The sequence below is a fragment of the Halichoerus grypus genome, chromosome 10, assembly GCF_964656455.1.
Source record: "Halichoerus grypus chromosome 10, mHalGry1.hap1.1, whole genome shotgun sequence".
Taxonomy (NCBI): Eukaryota; Metazoa; Chordata; class Mammalia; order Carnivora; family Phocidae; genus Halichoerus; species Halichoerus grypus.
The window spans coordinates 124,097,208-124,117,005 of record NC_135721.1 but is presented as its reverse complement, the minus strand read 5'-3'; the positions used below and the strand labels follow the sequence as shown (position 1 = coordinate 124,117,005).

Genomic DNA, 19,798 nt, shown 5'->3' with positions numbered 1-19,798 from the left:
TTTTTTTTCCCACTCTACGTTCCTTGTTCAGGGTCTTACACATGTTAAACACTGACATTTAATTTAATAAATATTTATTGAATGAATGTCATTTATTTTTTATACCCTGCCTCAACCCAGTCAAGCTGATCACTACCATTATCTCTCGCATGGAGTATTGTGTTAGGTGTCTGTCCTGAGCCTGTCCTCCTCCAGTATATTCCCCACACTGTGGCCAGAATTACCTTTTTAACAAGCAAATGCAACCACTTGTAATCCTTCATTACTCCCCATAAAATTCAGATTCATTAACATGGCCCCTAACATGCCAACTGCCAGTTACCTATCCAAAGACTATTGTCCTCTTGTTCCTTAGAAACATAACCCTGGTTTTTATCAAGACAGCAGTGTGCTCTACTAAAGGACCACCCCAGCCTCTCCAGCAGCCACGGTGCTTCTGAGAGGTTTGAAAGGTAGTACGGAAATCAGATGCACTGGTAATGCAGTGACTTGAAAAGGTTACTGTCTTTCCAAAGGCCAGAATTTTCTTTCTTCCAGATAATGTTGTGTCTCTATGTCTATAAAATATCTGTAAGTGAAACCTTTCTTGGGTTAGCACGCTCTGGTCAGTGAGATGAAAGTGGACACGACTGGTTAGAACTTCCAAGGACGCTTCCTGAAGTGGAAACAGCCAGCAGGCTGTGCTTTGCCTGTCCCCAGTTTCTTCTCCCACTTTCTGCCAGTTTCAAGGATATGACGGGCGGGGCTTCAACGGCCACCTCAGACAGGAGCGATCAATGGGAATTCGAGCCACGTGGCTGGGATGGCTGAGCAAAAAGAGCCAAGAAGGACGCAGGTGCCCAATAACTTCGGAGCAGCCACACGGCCCTGCACTTCGGACGTCTTTTATATGAGGAAATAAATGTTTATCTTAAGTCTCTGACCTTTCACTGGCAGCCGAACCGAAACTTGGTACAGGCTTCCAAGTACTTCCTGACTGACCTTTGTCGGTCTTACCTCTCTCACCTTCCTCTCGTCCCCACATCCAACAGTTCAGCCCAGCTGAATGTTCCTCAGTTCCTCAGAGCTATTTCTCTCCACTTACAGTCTTCCCAAGCTGCTCTTGCTGCTTGAATTACAGCCCCCACTTGGCAAACTCCTACTCAGCCTCTGGATCTCAGCTTAAAAATCAGCTCTTTGGTGGCCACATGAGCTATTTTCTGATACCAGAGTTGTTCCTCATCATGCTACTGATTACACCGTGAACCGTGGTATTTACTTGGTTTTCTCCTCCAGAGACAGTCAAGTACCAAAGGCAGGGATGCAGCCTGTCTTGTTCAGAACTGTACTCCAAACGCCCAGCACACGTATTCAAGAACTCTTTCCTGAAGAGATGGAGCACATGAGAGATGGGGGGATGGTGTCGTTAGATATAGTGGGTCTGAGATCTCTGCAACGTGACACACAAAGGGGAGTGGTTGGTAGATTATTATTTATTATTTATACCGTGCCCTGTTCCCGAACAGGATGTAGGGGAGCAGGATGGCTAGAGTACCACTGCACGGGGAGTGCTACAGAGTTCACGTCCACTTAGAGACACTGGTTTAGGAGACTCTATCAGAAGACTGCAGAGAGTCTGGGGGAGGGAGGGGTGCTAAGAAAAGCAGTAGCATCTTGTCCTGCCTCATCTTCCATCTCCTCGCCTATAAGCCCTACCTTGGGAGGAAGCCAAAAACTGGTGGGAGGGTTAGGTAGCAGGAAAGGTTAGCAGTAAAGCAGGAGGGTTAATTCCCAGAGAGGTACGCCATCCCACTGTCCTTGCCTCCCCCTGGTGCCTACTGCAAGTAAAGAGTCTGGTCTTCTCTGAAGGGCTCTGGCTGGGCCTAGGGTCTCCTGTGGAGAAGAGCCAGCTCAGTCAGTCTGTAGATGGAGGCCCACTGCTAGCTGCAAGCTCCAGGCTCTGCCCCTCCATCAGCCCCATCCTCTTCCTCATCAGACTGTGCCAAGGGCGTGTCTGCCCCGCCGTCACTGGGATTTGGGCTGTGCAGGTTGGTGGAGTCGTCAGAAGATGAGGAGGACGTGCGGGACACAGTCCTGTCTGGCGTGGGCATTGGCAGGCTCAACTCCTCCGGGTGGTCATCCAGCCCTGCCCAGAAAAGAAGAGTTGGTCAGGGCCACAAACAGGGCTTCTGGGCACTCTCGGAGATGGTCCGGCCAGGAGAGGCTGAACCCCAGAGAAGAGCAGGGGAGTGACCAGTCACTGAGCCAGTCCACAAAGAGCCAGGTCTCCTGACTGCCAGTTCCTTTCACTTCACTACACCATGTCTGGGCCCTAGACTCAGGTCAATCAATTCAAGAGTTCAAGCTCTACCTACATCACTTACTTGCTCCTGAGTGGCTCTGGGCAAGTCATTTTCCCCCTCAAGGACTGAATCTTCTCTAAAAATGGGATAGGCACCTACATTCCAGAAGGGTTTTGAGGATAAAATCAATCGAAGAATGATTATAAAATGTCTGGCATGCAGTAGGCCATCAATAAACAGCGGCAGCTTTAAATAAGAGAATATCTATTTTATAAGCTAAACATATGGGCTTTGGAATGAGACAGCCATGGTTTGAACCCAGCTCTTCCACTTTCTGGCTGTGTGACAACTTCTGAGTCTAATTTCCTCCTTTATAAAATCAGGATACTACCGCCTGCCCTAGTAGGACATTGTAAGGATTGAGTTAATTGAGCACAGTATTAGCAACCTTAAAAAAAAAAAAAAAGTGTTCAGTAAATATTCATATGAAGAGGACTAAAATGGCTTAAGTTATCTAATATAAAAATTTATATTTTATATGATTTTAATTACATGAATTAATCACATTAATTTCACAAACACAAAATTAACAAAGGCTAAGGGGGGCTGAGGCATTCCCAGAATTTTAGATTGGAGATCTGTCACCCAGTTCCCCTCGGGGTCAATTTCCCTAAAATCAGAACAGACAGCTGTTTCATTCATAGAAACACCCATTTCCAACCCCTACATGTATACTTCTCCAGCCCTGCCTTGCAGCCTCACTTCAGAGCCTGCCACACAGTTCTGGCTAACTGGTGCCCAAGTCCCCCAAGCCAAGGGCCATACCAGATGTCTGGGAGGCTGGTGGAGAGTCTTCACAAGGCAAGAACACATCTGCTCCATCCTGGTCTCCAAGGTCAATAAGTTCTACCTGCTCCAGTGCATCCACATTCACTTCCATGGATGAGATACTCCCTATGGGGGCTGAAGATCAAGAAGGGGGCAAGTCAGGAGGACGCAGGCCAGAGCCCCCAGAGCCCCTAGGATGGTCAAAGATATGTGTCAGGTCCAGAGACAGAAGTTTTGAGGACCAAAAAAACAAGGGGAAGAGGCTCCCATGATTCAGGACCTACGAGACCTACCCCCCCACCCCACTCCAGGCCCTCTCCCCAGGACTCAGAGCTTACGTCTCTGCGACTCGAGATGCAGGTGGGACAGGGGGAAGACAAACTCTGTCTCCGGCTGTAAAATTTCCTCAAAGAACTTCTGCCGCTCCCGAAGGCGGAGCTGCTGGCGCTCCAGGGCTGCCCGAGGATTTGGGTCCATGTCAGCTCCTGGGAGGTGGCAGGGCAAGTAGAGCTATGAAGTTGAGAGGGAACACAACGGGGGCCTGGGCTTGGGGAGCCCCTCTGCAGCCAGCATCCTGGCGTTGCAGCCTGGACACCACTGGACTTGGCCACCTCCTTCCCTTCCTTGAAACAAAGTCTGTTACTACAAACTTCAAGTCTCAGAGAGAGGCAGGGCTGCGCCTGGCTCCACAAAGGGGATGCTGGTTCCAGGCACGGCAAAAGAAGCTCCTCTGTATTCAGGGAACGGGGCCAATAGCCAAGACTCAGTATCATGCCCTGGTGAGAGGGGTTGGTGGGATTGGTCCAGCCCAAAAGAAGGAGGCACTTCTAATGGACCCAGCCACCCCTCGGAAGGCCATGGAAGACGGTGGGATGGGGACCTCAGGGTGCTCAAGTGCTATAACTCTGGTTCATGCCCAGCCTTCAAAACCCAAAGACTAAAGCACCCCCTCTCCCCCACACACCCCATCACCACCATCCCCTCCAAACCCTGCTCTTAAGTCAAAGACCTGACTTCCAGACTTGGCTCTGCCCCTCAGGAAATCATCTTTCCAGCCTCAGGCTTCCCATCCGAAAATGACTTAATAGTCCTACCTGCCTCAAACTCAACCCAGCGGCTGCTGGTGCAGGTGCTCTGTAAAATGTAAAGCCCAGATACTGTGCTATTTAGAGGCGCCCCCCATCTCTTTCTTCTCCGTACTCCCCAGGTCTTTATTTAAGCACCTCTCCTCTGACACATCTCAGTCTTATATCCCCACTAGTCAGTGAGTAGCAATTGGAAGGGCGGGTCCTGGGTCCAACTCAGACCAGGCCCCCGCGGTCCCCAGTGCTGAGAGCTTTCCAGAACACCAGAGCTCTGGGCCAGCCCAGGCCCTATACTTCCACTCGCATTGACTCCATCTCCTTCCGGCAGCGCGCTCTGAGCCCATCACCGGAGGCAAGGGAGTATCTGGCTTGAGGACCAGCTCGTCATCCTCTGTAGCCTGCCTCCCTCGCTTCATCCGGACTCGGTGTCGGAGACCCCAGCCAGGGCCAAAGACAGTGTGCGGAGACCTGGTGGCCGCCGGCTGGCAGCGGGGGAGGGAGGCGCTGACGCCGATTCCTGGGAAAGGCTCTCCGAGCTGCCGCCCAGGTCACAGCGCTAAAAATACCCGGGGCCCCTGGGGCCGTCTGCTCCAGCGGCCGGGCGGGGGAGGGAGAGAACGAGGGTGGGGGCGCCCACGGGCCGGGGGTGCCAGGACGCCCCCTCTCCCCCTCCCCCTAACCATCTCCCGAGACCTGAGGCGCTGTCCCCAGGGGGCAGCGGAGCCGGGGCCGGGGAGAGGAAGGGAGTTGTTTACGCGACGAAAGGTGCTGGGGAAAAGACGAGGTCTGGAGAGCCCGGGGGGCCCCAGAAATACAGAGCGCCCCGCCGGTCTCCGCCCCACCCGCCCTGGAGTCCGCGGGAGCGAGAAAATTCCCTAAAAAGGGCCGGGACGCGCCCGCGGGTGGGAGGGGGGAGGCGGCCGAGGGCCCCAGGGCGTCCGGCTAGTGCGGAGGGCCCCCAGCCCTCGCCCGCCCGCCGCCTCTGCGCCCCCGCCGCTGAGCCCCTACCTGCAGTGCCCCGCGCCCCCGCTGCCTCGGTCGCTCGGCTCCGGCGAGACGGCGGCGGGGGCGTGGGAGCGAGCCGCGCCGGGCGGGGTGGGGTTGCGCCGCCGAGGCTCCCGCGGGACGGCCGGGCCCTGGGAGCCGGGAACGAGGAAGCGGCGGGCGGCGGAAGTGGGGGAGGGGCGGCGGCGGGCACCCGCGCTCGCCTCCCTCCCGGCGGCCTTGGGGAGCCCCCTCGGGCGCGGCCGCTCGCACTTCCAGGCCCGGGGAAAAGTTCCCGGCGCGCATCCCTGCCCCGCAGCTGGCCGCGCTCGTCCGCACTCCGCCCGCCGCCGGGGCGCTCGGCTCCGCACGCTCAGATCCACTTGCTGCGCCGCACTGGGCGGCGCATCCCCGCCGCGGGGACACGCGCGGGTTGTCGACCCACGCGCACTTGCTGCTGGCGACTCCCGGGCAGCCCCGCCGCAACGCACCCGCACCCTGGGCGAGAAGGCGCAGCCGGGAAGGAGACCCGCTGGAGCGGGGAGGGCACTGACCCGGTGCCGCGCATCAGGGCAGGTGCGCCGCGGCGGAGGGCCCCCTGACCCTAGGACTCACCCGGCAGCCCCGGGTTCTGTCTCCGGGATCGCACCGAGCCGCCGCCCAGGCTTCCAGCGCACTGGGCGGGGTGGGCGCCGGGACGGGGCGGGTCAGGGCTGCAGGGGTGGGCCGCTGCGCCGCACCCCGAGACGCCGGCGTGGAGCCAAGTCCTCCAGGGCGCGAACAGGGGCGCTGCGCGTTCAGATTGGCGGGGGTGGAGGGGCAAGGCACAAACTGCGGGGCCGACGGAGAAACGCTTGCCCCCCTCTCCGCGCCTCCTGCTCAAACCAGTGCCTAAGTGTCCAATCTAGCAGCTCCTGGACTGAGATTCTGTGCCCATTCTTTTCCTCCTCCCTCCCACCCATCCCCTTGTGCTCACAGCTCCAGAGCCGCGGGAACAGGACCGGGTCGGGGGTGTCTGTCGGGAATACTTCCGTGGGGTCATTCGTTCATTCACTGAACAAACATCCACGAGCAAGCCGGGAACTGGGGGTCATCCTTGGCACCTCCCTGTCCTGTGGTAAATACACCTCCATTCCCTGTCGATTCTCTTCCCTAAATAACTTTTCAATCCACCGTTCCTCTCTGTTTGCACCACCATCTCTCCCTTGGCTCCCCAGTAGCCTTCTATCTGGTTTTCCTGTACTCACTCTGGCCCTGCTACACTGCATCCCTCTCCCCCCCCCCCCATAACACACAGCAGTCAGCCACCATTTCAAAACCCAAGTCTGCGTTCAAAACGCCACCCCCTGCTTAAATCCCTCCATTGTTAGAATAAAATCTAGGTGCTGATATCTGAGCCGAGTCTTGAGGAAATAAGTTCAACAAGCAGAGAAGAGGGGGGATGGGCATGTGCAAAGGGATGGAGTCATGACACATTCAGGCTTCCCTGTCAGGGGACTAGCCCTGTACAGATACCCAAAGCGCTGCTTCATCTATTGTTAGTGGGATCTCAAAACAACCCTGTGAGAGAAATACAGCAAGCAGCGTTCCCACTATTTTACAAGCAAGGAAACTAGTTTGTGGGAGGCAAGTGGTAGGCAAGTGGTTAAGAGCACAGGCGTGGTAGTCCCACCCTCCTGGGTTGCAAACCTAGCTCTGCATCTAGCCAGCTGTGTAAACACTTAATTTCTCTGTTCCTTGATTTCCTTGCTTATTAGGTAGGAATAATTAATCCCTACCACTTATGAGATAATTCATATAAAATGCTTAGTACAGGATGTGGGTACTTCGGAGATGCTCAATAAACATTAGGTGTTTTGATTGTAATGGGTTCTGAGAAAGGGAGGAAAGTGCTTTCTTCCATGAATTTCTGAAATTATAGGAAGTACACCCTAATAGTTAATACTTCTACAGAGCTTATTATATATCTGTTGCTATTATAAGTGCTTTGCATATATTAACTCTATTAATCCTCTTAACAATCTTGTGAGGTAAATACTATTATTATTTCCATTTTACAGATCCAGAAACTGAGAGACAGAGAGGTGAAGGGACTTGTCCAAGGCCATACAGCAAATAAGTGATGAAATTCAAATCCACAGAGGCTGCTTCCAGGGACTGTGCTTGTAACCTCTGCTCCCAGCCTGTTCCCTTTCTGTCCTGTTGCAGTTTCTATCTTCCAAGAAATGTTTTAGTCAGTTTGATTCTTAGTCCTCATTACTGGATGAAGTAGATACTTCGTCCCCCTTCCTAGCACAGAGGAATGAGACCCACTCGGGAGTACGGTGGGTGAGAGCTCAGCTCCCAAAACCATTTCTCCCCGTTCCAGGGGATTTCCAGGCTTATCCCCAGGAACAGAACTCCATGGGTTGTTTCGACCTGTCCCCAAGATGGTGAGAGATCTGGAACCTCCATCCCTTCTCTTTGCCAGATAGTTGCCACATGAAGGGGTAGAGAGAGAAAAGCATCCAAGCTAGAGATAATTCAGGGGGCTAAGCTGGAAGGGTGTCAGGCAAGAGAAAGACCCAGGCAGCGGCCCCAGGAGCAGATGGCAAAAGGAGGTGGAAGGAGCCATGGAAAAGTAGATGGCTGAGACTTCTGGCTTCCATCCAGGATGCAGAAAGCTGGGAAGAGCATCATTACCACACTAATCACAATTTTTTTTTTTTTTAAAGATTTTATTTATTTATTTGACAGAGAGAGCGAGCGAGAGCAGGAACACAAGCAGGGGGAGTGGGAGAGGGAGAAGCAGGCTTCCTGCCGAGAAGGGAGCCCGATGTGGGACTCGATCCCAGGACCCTGGGATCATGACCTGAGCCGAAGGCAGACGCTTAACGACTGAGCCACCCAGGCGCCCACTAATCACAATTTTTAAAAATTGTTAGGTAGTCTATAAAATTACAACTTCTGTCAAACTCAGAGAGCTGAGGTTGCAGAGCAACCAATTAACCTGAATTCCAAAGAAGGACAGGAGCCTCCAAGAAGAAGTGGGATGCGGGCACTGGCATTGTGAGGTGGGAGGAGGACAGGGCCTCCGGGCAGACGGGCGAGAAGAGTCATTTCCTTATGTAGATCCGGGTTTCTCTCTCGTATCACATTCTTTCTGCCTCCAGAAAGAGCTACATAAAGAACTAAAGATCTCTGGAAATGGACAGAATAAAGGTAAATAGAAGAGACATTTTCCTGTTTTTAATCACCTTGCAAGACAACTGACTATTAAAGCCAGAGAGTGGGCGCCTGGGTGGCTCAGTTGGTTAAGCGACTGCCTTCGGCTCAGGTCATGATCCTGGAGTCCCTGGATCGAGTCCCGCATCGGGCTCCCTGCTTGGCAGGGAGTCTGCTTCTCCCTCTGACCCTCCCCCCTCTCATGTACTCGCTCTCTCTCATTCTCTCTCTCTCAAATAAATAAATAAAATCTTTAAAAAATAAAAATAAAAAAAAATAAAAAAATAAAAAAAATAAAGCCAGAGAGTGGCAGTACACTACTCTTTCGCTTTCGAAGTCATGGGGATATGAAGTGCAGCACAGGGAATATAGTCAGTAACTGTGTGTGGTAACAGGTGGTAAGTACATTTATCATGGTGAGCATTTTGTAATGTATATAATTGTCAAATGACTATGTTGTACACCTGAAACTAATATAAAATTGTATGTCACTACATTTCAATTTTTACAAGTAGCAATATGTTGTGGATAGATAGCATATATTAAAGTAAAATGTATAACAGTAACAATAGTCAAACTGATGGGATAAGTAATTGGAAATATACTCTTGAAGGATCCTCTGCTATATAAGAAGTGGTATAACATTATTTAAAGATAGACTTTGATTAATTGAAGATATATATTGTAAATGCAAGGGCAACCACTAAAAAAAATTTTTTAAAGAAGTTTAACAAGCCAATATGAAGATAAAGTGTGATTATAAAAATATTGGGAGGCATTCTCCCTGGGCCTTTTTGTGCTCAACGTGTCTTGTTGACTATGTCAAGATTGCAAGGATCTGACTTCTCTGTCACCTGGGCCCTCGCCCAGGATTGTTGATTGTTAATAGAGCTGGAGAGATCAGATCAAATCAAGGCAGGCTTGCTTACTGCTTGTTATAAAAGTTCTGGGCCTGGCTCCTTAGCCACAGTGTAAACTCACTGTGTATCTGCTGTGCATCTGGGACCACCATATCGGTTGTTGGCCTTGGGGCAAAGGGAACCAACAAACACACAACTATGCTGCTGTTCATGTTGTTTGGTGTGCTGTGAGTAACCAACTGTTTTGATCAAATGCAGTAAGTCTTATTGTCTATTTTTGGTACCCAATAGATTGATGTTTTTCCCTGAAAAAATGTAATTAATCCAAAGTAAGGAAGAAAAAGAGAAAAAATGAGAAAAAAACATGTAAAATATAAAACAAATAGCAAGATACAAGATTTTAATCCAACTGTCAATGAAAGACAACAAATTAAAAGACAGACTAGTAGAGTAGGAAGTAAAGCAAAAGGCAATAATGTACTGTCTACAAGAAACCCAATTTAACCATAAAAAAATATATGGGTTAAAAGTAAATGAATGGAGGGCACCTGGGTGGCTCAGTCATTAAGCGTCTGACTTCTGCTCAGGTCATGATCCCAGGGTCCTGGGATCGAGTCCCGCATTGGGCTCCCTGCTCAGGGGGAAGCCTGCTTCTCCCTCTCCCACTCCCCCTGCTTGTGTTCCCTCTCTCTCGCTGTGTCTCTCTCTGTCTCTGTCAAATAAATAAATAAATATCTTAAAAAAAAAAAAAGTAAATGAATGGAATGAGATACACCATATAAACAGTAATCAAAGCAAATTAGAGTGGCAATATTAATACCAGACAAATGTAAACTTCAAAAAGACTATTACCAGTGATGAAGAGGGATATTCATAATAATAAAAGGTTCAATTCACCAAGAAGACTCCACTATTATAAATGCGAATACATCTAATAACAGAGTTTCAAAAATAGATGAAGTAAAAACCAATAGACCTAAAATAGAAAGAGAAAAGTCTATATTTCAGTTAGAGAATTCAATACTGTTCTCTCAGTAATCAATAAAACAAGTAGACAGGACAAAGCAGGGAGGATATAGAAAACCTGAACACTAGCAACTGACTTGTTCTGACTGACATTTTGTAACACTTTACCCAACAACAGCAGAGTAAACATTCTTTTCAACTGCACATAAAACTGCACCAAGATACACCATAGTCTGGGCCACAAAACAAACCTCAACAAATTTAAAAGAATTTAAATCATACAAAATGTTGATATGACTATACGAGAATTGAAATATAACTAATAAAGATATCTGGGAAACACCCCCAATACTTGGAAATAAAGCACAACACTTCACAATAACCCATGAGTCAAAAACGAAGTCCACAAGGAAATTAGAAAAATATCCTGAATTGAATAAAATTGAAATGCAGCAGCCAGCCACCAAAATACCCCCAGTGCTCAGTGCCATTCGTTAATCATACCTTTCTATAGACCTCTGCTACACTGGATCAAGGTTTCTCTATGTAAGAAATGATAATGGATCCTGCCCAAAATTAGAATTAAAAAAACAAAAGACCACAGCTTCCATCTTGGGTGTGGGTCCTCTATTGCTTGGATCACTCACTCAGGGGGGAGCCAGCTACTATGTTGTCAACAGCCATGCAGAGAGGCTCACGTGGCAAGCAACAGAAGATTCCAGCCAACAGCCAGGAAGAGCAGAGGCCTGCCAGCAGCCACATGAGTGAGCAGGGAAACAGATCCACCAGCCCTGGGAGTGCCTTGGAAGGACCGCAGTCGTGGCCGGCAGCTTGCCTGTGACCTCCTGAGAGATGGAGGCAGGACCATTTGAGCTAGAGCATTCCCGGATTCCTGCTACCCAAAGCCTTTGAGATACTGAATACTTGTTTCAAACTGTTAAGTTTGTATTGACATGCGGCAATAGATAACCAGGTAGAGACTCTGGTACTGGGGCAGAGTGCTGCCGTGTCAGCTCCCAAGCATGGCAGTGGCATTAGAACTGGCAACAAACAGAGAAGAGTGTAGTCAAAGTGCCTTGGAAAAGCTGCTGATAGAAGCCTCAGGCCTTTGATAAGACAACAGCCAGGGCGGACTGGTAAGCACTACTGGAAACTGGGGGAGGGGCAAGCTCGTTATGTCAGGACACAGAGGTTAGCAGCCCCATCACCTGCAGTAAAGAGGAGAACGGGGGGTACGCCTAATGAACTGGGTGATCTAGCTAATTTCCAAGCAAGGTGGTGAAGGTGCCACCTGGTCTCTTCTCGCTGCCGACGGTAAAATGCCAGCAGGGAGAGAGGAACTAAAACAGCAGTTCCCAAGTGACAGCGAGGCTGCCTCCGGGGGGCGGGGGGGAGCATTTGGCAATGTCTGGAGACGTTTTTGGTTGTCGAAACTGGAGAGGTTGCTATTGGCATCTAGTTCGTAGAGGCCAGGGATGCTGCTAAATATCCTCTAGTGCACAAGACAGACCCCTCTCACCACTGCCCCCCACACAAAGAATCATCCTGCCCAGAGTGTCAGTAGTGCCAAGGTGGAGAAACCCTTAGCTAAAATGAAGCGCTGTTAAATTTGAAGGAGCCAGGACTTCACGGTAGGAAATTCTCAGCCTCTCCAAATGGCAAATGAAAGTAACATTAAGGGCGCCTGGGTGGCTCAGTTGGTTAAGCAACTGCCTTCGGCTCAGGTCATGATCCTGGAGTCCTGGGATCGAGTCCCACATCGGGCTCCCTGCTCAGCGGGGAGTCTGCTTCTCCCTCTGACCCTCCTCCCTCTCATGCTCTCTCTATCTCATTCTCTCTCTCAAATAAATAAATAAAATCTTTAAAAAAAAAAAAAAAGAAAGAAAGTAACATTAAGAAGTGGTTTCCTAGCAAACCTCAAAGCCAGGGCATTGAAAACATCCAAAACAACATGGTCTAAAAATGAAACTGAGAAGGGCACCTGGGCGGCTCAGTCATTGAGCATCTGCCTTCGGCTCAGGTCATGATCCCGGGGTCCTGGGATCGAGCCCCACATCGGGCTCCCTGCTCAGCAGGGGAGTCTGCTTCTCCTTCTCCCTCTGCCACTCCCTCCACTTGTGTTTTCTCTCTCACTCTCCCTCTCAAATAAATAAATACAATCTTAAAAAAAAAACAACTGAGAATATGGCTACAAAATCTCGAGTTTACATCTCAGGAAGAGGCAATGCCTCAGAGTACTATTCAGTCAGATAAAAGATCTCTAAAGAAATTATAGGTGTGCCTCACAGATCCTCTGAATCAAACAATAGGGATTCTAGAAAGCTTAGGGGTGTTGTATTGTCCCTTAGCCATTTCAGCAGAAGCCTAATGCAGAGAAGGGCTTATCTCAAAGAAATTGTGGGCATGGCTTTTGTCTAATAGAGTGCCCTGAATAAGATTCAGAGTGACCTACAAGTTCTTAAAAGGATAATATATCCAGAAACATCTCCAGCTTGGATGTATAGGGATAAAGAGAGTATAAAATAAAAACAGGATTTTTGGTTCTGAACAAAATGGAGTAGATGCATTCCTCTCTATCCCTCCCACTAAGTACAGCTTAAAATGCTAGACATTATATTTCAAACAAACATAAGAAGGCAGACCAACCAGGAACCCTAGTAGGTTTTGTTTTTGCTAGGGTCTGGAGAAGCCTGCAACCTGGAAACAGGCAGTTAAAAATTGTTCCCATGAAAAGCCTGTTTTCTCTTGTCAAAGGACTGAGAAAGGGGCACCCTAGCAAGACAGAAATCTTCTGACATTAAATGTCCCACTCCAGCAATACTAGAGGAAAAACCACTCCCAGCCTCCACTAGCAAAGACAGAGGGGAAAGCCCGACTTCAATGTTTGTCTTGTAACAAAGGTAACAGGACACTTCCCCCACTTCACCTCCAGGTGGTGTTAGAGGAGACCCGTGGGAGCCTGGCCTTCATCACTGCCCAGCAGTAACAAATACCCCTCCCCAAGAATCCCTCCCCATTTCCATGGTGTCAGAGGAGGCCATGTGGGGAGCCACACTGTCATCCCCATCCAGCAATAATGAGGCACCACTCCCTTCCCCCAGTGTAAAGGAGGCCAAGTGTAGAGACAAGATGTCCACCTCTGCCAGCAGTCATGAGATAACCCTCCCCTTGCCCTACTGGTTGGTATGAGTGGGGTCATGTACCTAGCCTCAATTTTCACTCTCACCTGGTGGTAAAGAGTTGGTGCGGGCGCCTGGGTGGCTCATTCGTTAAGCGTCTGCCTTCGGCTCAGGTCATGATCCCAGGGTCCTGGGATCGAGTCCCATATCGGGCTCCCTGCTCCGTGGGAAGCCTGCTTCTCCCTCTCCTACTCCCCTTGCTTGTGTTCCTGCTCTCACTATGTCTCTCTCTGTCAAATAAATAAATAAAATCTTTAAAAAAAAAAAAAAAAAAAGAGTTGGTGCCCCCTGTCTCACTGGCCCAGGTCATCTGAGGCCTACTAAAACAGAAGATTTAAATGAGATCCAGAGTCTCATAACATAATTTCCAAAATGTCCAGGTTATAACTGAAAATAATTCAACATACCTAGAACCAGGAAAATCTCAATTTGGATAAGAAAAGACAAACAATAGATGCCAACAAATCACAGCATTGCTGGATTTATCTGACTCTGATTTTAAAACAATCACTATAAAAATGCTTCAACAAACATTCTTGAAATAAAATAAAAAATAAAAAAAAAATCTCAGGGGAAAAAAATAGAAGACATAAATAAAATAGAAATCTTAGAACTGAAGAAAAAATTATTGTGCTGGGTTGAATAGTGTTCTCCAAAAATTCATGTCTACCCAGTACTATAGAATGTGACCTTATTTGGAAATAGAGTCTTTGCAGAAATAATTAGTTAAAATGGGGTCATACTGGATTAGTGTGGGCACTAAATCCAATAACTAGTATCCTTTAAAAGAAGACTATGTGAAAACACATAAGGATACTCAAGGGAGACCACCATGTGAGATGGAGGCAAATACCAGGATGATAGGTCTATAAGCCAAGGAACGTCAAGGATTGCTGGCAATCACCAGAAGCTAGCTAGGCATGGGGCAGATTCTCCCTTAGAGCCTCCAGAAGGAATTAACACCTTGATTTTTGGACTCTTGGCCTCCAGTACTGTACGAAAATAAACTTCTATAGTTTTAAGCCATCAAGCCAGTTGTTACAGCAGGCAGGTCTAGGAAATTAATACAGAAACCAAAATTCAAACAACAACAACAATAACAACAAAAACCTTACTGGAGAGGCTCAGTAGAAGAATGGAGATAACGTATGAAAGGATCAGTGAATTTGAAGAGAGAATAGTAGAAATGATCCAATATGAAAAAGTGAGAAAATTATAGTAAGAAAGAAACAAAGAAAGAAAAGAGCCTCAGGAACCTGTGAGACAATAACAAAAGATTTAACATTTGTGTCACTGGAGTCCCAGGTGGAGAGGAAAAGGAAGTGAAGCTGAAAAAACATTCAAGAAAATAATGGCTAAAATTTTCCCAAATTCGACAAAGACCTGACCTACAGGTTCAAGAAGCTGACTGAATCTCCAACATAAACCCAAATAAATCCATGATAACACTTTTGAAAAATTAAGTCAAAGAAAGAATCTTGAAGGCAGTTAGAGAAATGATATCTTACCAATAGGAGAACAACAGTTCTGTTGCATCAGGTTCTCATGATCCATGGAGGCCAGAACAAAAGTGACACAACATTTTTTTTTTTAATTAAAAAAAAAAATTTTATTGTTATGTTAATCCCCATACATTACATCATTAGTTTTAGATGTAGTGTTCCATGATTCATTGTTTGTGCATAACACCCAGTGCTCCAATGGCACAACATTTTTAAGTAGTGAAGGAAAACACACAACATTTTTAAGCAGTGAAGGAAAACAAAGTCAATCCAGAATGCTTGACAAAGACTCTCTCCTTGATCAAACTCTACCCCGGCTCCTCTGAGCCCTCTTTTCGACCAGGCCTTAACCTTGGTCTATAAAGACTTGAACAAACACTAATATAGTTTCTAACAGCTCAAGGCTGAATCCCTAGGATGACCCCAGACCCCTTAAAGTGTCTGCCTAAGAAAACTCAAGGCTGCCAAATGAATTCACTGTTTGTTCCAGCCAACCCCTGAAGACAGGGTCCCTGTCTCCCAACAGCAAGATACACATCTTCTATGGGAGGGTAGGAGCTAGCAAACCTAGATGGGTTTCACGTGGACCAATATCCCCTTTCTGCTTTCTGTAGATTTTCACTTCCTTAACTCTACAGAGCACCCCCCTCACCCCCTCCTTGTTCTCAAATTCCTTTAAGATGCTGAGTCATCTCTGTACAAATCAAAGTTGAGTTCAGTTCACACTGGATTCTTTTTCCTATTACAACAGTATATTACTGATCAAAATCTGTCCTTTCTACTTTAAATAATTTGTTTATCTCTGACATGCTGTACCCAGCAAGAAGACTTTTTAGGAATGAGAAATCAAGACATTCTCAAATGAAAGAAATACTAAAAGAATTTGTTGTCTGAAGACCTACCCTAAAAGAATGACCAAAGAGGGCACCTGGCTGGCTCAATCTGTGGAACATGTAACTCTTGATCTCAGGGTTGTGAATTTGAGCCCCACATTGGGTGTAGAGATTACTTTAAAAAATAAAATCTTAAAAAAAGAAAGAAAACACCATAGATTAAATAAAAAACAGAATCCTAAAAAATGTTCAAGTAATACAGGAAGGGTGGAAAAATGGAACAGAGGAATGAAAAACAGAGGAAACAAACAATAAAATGGCAAACAGAAGCACTAAGATACAAATAATTACATGAACGGGAAATGGCCTAAATATATCATTTAAAAGTGAGAGAGACCTGCAAAATAGAATATGAAAAAATGACCCAAATATAAGCTGTCAACAAGAAATTCACTTCAAGTATAATGACATAGGTAAGTGGAAAGTAAAAGGATTGAAAAAGATATGCCATACAAACATTAATCAAAAGACCACAGAATCTGCCATCTTAATATCAGATAAAAGAAAATCACCAGGGAAAAGAGGTTACATTACATAATGATAGCAGGGTCAAACCATGAGGAAGACAAAGCAATCCTAAATGTATAGGAATCAAACTGATAGAACCGAAAGGAGAAACAGGCAAATCCACTATCAGAGTTGGAGACTTCAACAGATCTCTAAAATACGGATAGAGAGGCACCTGGGTGGCTCAGTCAGTTAAGTGTCTGCCTTTGGCTCAGGTCATGATCCCAGGGTCCTAGGATCGAGCCCCGTATCAGGCTCCCTGCTCAGCAGAGAGCCTGCTTCTCCCTCTTCCTCTGCTGCTCCCCCTGCTTGTGCTCTCTCTCTGTCAAATAAATAAAGCCTTAAAAAAATAAAATAAAATAAAATACTGATAGAAATACTAAGCAGAAAAGCAGCAGAATATGTACTTAACAAAAGAACTTAACAAAACCGACATCCAAAAGGATGTAATTGACATTTAGAGAACACCCAACAACAGCAAGACACACATTCTTTTCAAGTGCGCATGGAATATTCACCCCAACAGACAATATCCTAAGTCCAAAGACAACCTCAAGAGACTTAAAACAATCAAAATTATACAGTGTGTGTTCCCTTGACCACAATGGAATCAAACAGATCCAAATCAGTAACAGAAAGGTGACAGGAAATACTCCAAACACATGGAAATTAAACAACATACTTCTAAAAAAATCTAGGGGTCAAAGTGAAGATCTCAACATTTTCTAAAATTTAGCTGAATGCAAAGTATCAAAATATGTGCGGCACAGTTAAGGCCATGCTGAAAGGGAAATTTACAGTACTAAATGTTTACTTTCAAAGGAAGATACACCTCCAACTAATAATCTAAGTTCCTGCCTTAAACTAGAATCAGAAGAGCAAAAATCCCAAAGAACTGAAAATAGAAAAACAATAGAGAAAATCAAAGAAAAAGCTGGTTCTTTGGAAAGATCTATAAAATGGACAAACATCTAACAAGATTGACAAAGGAAAAAAAGAAAGAGAAGTCCTAAACTGTCAATTTCATGAGCGCAACAGAGGATATCCTTATGGGCTCCCAGACATTAAAGAGACAATAAGGGTCTATGAAGAACAATTCTACACACATAAGTTTGGCAATTTAGATGAAAAGGACTAAATCCTCAAAAAGTACAAACTGCCAAAACTCACCCAAAAAAATAGATCATAAAAATAGCTCTATAACTATTAAAGAAATTGAATTTGTAGTCAATACAACACAAAGACACACACACCTCCCTCTTGAAAAAGAAATATCCAGCACCAGATAGTTTCACTGGAGAAATCCACCCAATACTTATTAGAAGGATTAATTAGAAGAATTAATACCAATTCTATACGATCTCTTTTAGAAAATGGAATAGGAAGGAACACTTCTCAATGTAATTTTAAGAGGTTAGTATTACCAAACCAAAGACAGTACCAAAACAAAACAAAACACAACACAATAGACACATTTCATCTAAGTTATCAAATTTGAGGGCATGGAGTTGTTCATGATATTCCTTTATTATCCTTTTGATGTCCCTAGGATCAGTAGTGGTGGCCTCTCTTAAATTTCTGATATTGGTAATTTGTGTCTTCTTTCTTTTTTTCTTGGTTAGGTTGGCTAGAGTTCTGTTGATTTTATTTACTTTTTCAAAGAACAACTTGTGGGGTTCATTGATTTTCTCTGTTGTGTACCTGTTTTCAATTTCACTGATTTCTGTTCTAATTTTTATTATTTTTCTTTTGCTTGCTTTAGGCTTAAACTGCCCTTCTTTCTCTAGTTTTATAAGGTAAAAGTTTAGGTTGATTTCTGATCTTTCCTCTTTTCCAATATATGCACTAGTGCTATAAATTTCCCTCTAAGCACTGTTTTTACTGCACCCTACACTTTAGATAAGTTGTCTTTTCACTTTCATTTAGTTAAAAACGTTTTTTTAAGATTTTATTTACTTGTTTTTGGAGAGAGAGAGAGAGAACATGTGAGGGTGGGGTGGAGGGGTGGGAGAGGCAGAGGGAGAGAGAGAATCTCAAGCAGACTCCCTGCTGACAGCACAGCCCTACATGGGGCTCAATCTCATGACCCCAAGATCATGACCTGAGCCAAAATCAAGAGCTTAGCTGACTGAGCCACCCAGACACCCCTAGTTCAAAATATATTTAAGTTTCTCTTGAGATTTCTTCTGTGATCCATTGTTATTTAGTAATGTATTGTTTAATACCCAAATATCTCGGACTTTTCCAGCTATGTGTTCTTGGTCTCTAATTTAATTCCATTGTGGTTTGAGAAAATACTTTGTATGATTTCTATTCTTTTAAATCTGTTCAGGTGTGTTTTATGGCTCAGAATGTAGTCTATCATGAATGTTCCATTCTTAGTTAGAATATATTTAGGCCATTCACATTTAAAGTGATGACTGATATAATTGCCATAACAGCGATCATGTTTATAACTGTTTTCTATTTGTTGTGCTTGTTCTTTATTTCTTTTTCTTTCTTCCCCTCTTTTTCTGCTTTCTTTTGTTTTGAGCATTTTATGTGATTCTATTTTTCTCTCCTTTCTTAGCCTATCAATTACACTTCTTTTAAAAAAAATTTAGTCATTTCCCTAGAGTCTGTAATATATATTTACAACTATTTTAAGTCTACTCTCAAATAACACTATACCAGTTCAAGAGTAATGCAGGTACTATATAAAGGACCCAGAGCCCTCACAAAAATAGACACAAAAATCTTCAACAAAATATTAGCAAAAATTCAATCCAAAAATACATAAAAAGAATTAAACATCAAAATCAAGTGGGATTTGGGGCACCTGAGTGGCTCAGACGGTTAAGCCTTTGCCTTTGGCTCGGGTCATAATCCCAGGGTCCTGGGATCGAGCCCTGCATCCTGGGATCGAGCCCCATGTCGGGCTCCCTGCTCAGCAGGGAGCCTACTTCTCCCTCTCCATCTGCCTCTCCCCCTGCTCATGCTCTCTCTCTCTCTCATAAATAAAAATTAAAAAAAAAAAAAAACCCAAGTGGGATTTATTCAGGCATGCAGGCCTAGTTCAACATTCAAATATCAATTAATATAATCTACCATAGTAATGAACTAAAGAAGAAAAAAATCACGTGACCATATCAACTGATGCAGAAAAACCATTAGGCAAAATCCAATGTCCATTATTATAAAAACTCTCAACAAACTAGGACTAGAGGGTAACTTTGAACTGGATAAAGAGCATCTACAGAAAACCTACAGCTAACATCATATTTACTGGTGAAAGATAAGATCAAGAACAAGCCAAGGATGACTGTTCTCATCACCTTTATGCAACATGGTACTGGAATTTCTACTCAGCAAATAAGACCAAAAAAGGAAATTAAAGGCATATAGGTGAGAAAAAATATTTCAAATCACATATATTACAAAGGACTCATATCTAAAATACATAAAGAACTCTCAAAACTCAACAGGAAACAAATAATCCAATTAGAAAATGGGCAAAAGACAGATATTT

At 45.5% G+C, this 19,798-nt stretch overlaps 2 protein-coding genes across 2 annotated transcripts in view; both read right to left on the bottom strand.

Moving 5' to 3' along the window:
• Positions 1–1,454: 1,454 nt before the first annotated feature.
• DBNDD2 (dysbindin domain containing 2) lies at positions 1,455–3,587 on the bottom strand. Its single transcript, XM_036114556.2, has 3 exons — positions 3,449–3,587; positions 3,108–3,245; positions 1,455–2,125 (listed from the first exon to the last, which is right to left on the bottom strand). Exons 1-3 carry the CDS (start codon positions 3,585–3,587, stop codon positions 1,920–1,922), a joined length of 483 nt encoding a protein of 160 aa, XP_035970449.1. The 3' UTR covers positions 1,455–1,919.
• Positions 3,457–19,798, bottom strand: part of SYS1 (SYS1 golgi trafficking protein) — a 38,615-nt gene continuing 22,273 nt past the window's right edge. The window contains exon 4 of the mRNA XM_036114559.2: positions 3,457–3,595. Within this exon, the coding sequence (XP_035970452.1) occupies positions 3,589–3,595 (7 nt within the window). The 3' untranslated portion in view covers positions 3,457–3,588. The remainder of the gene's footprint in view (positions 3,596–19,798) is intronic.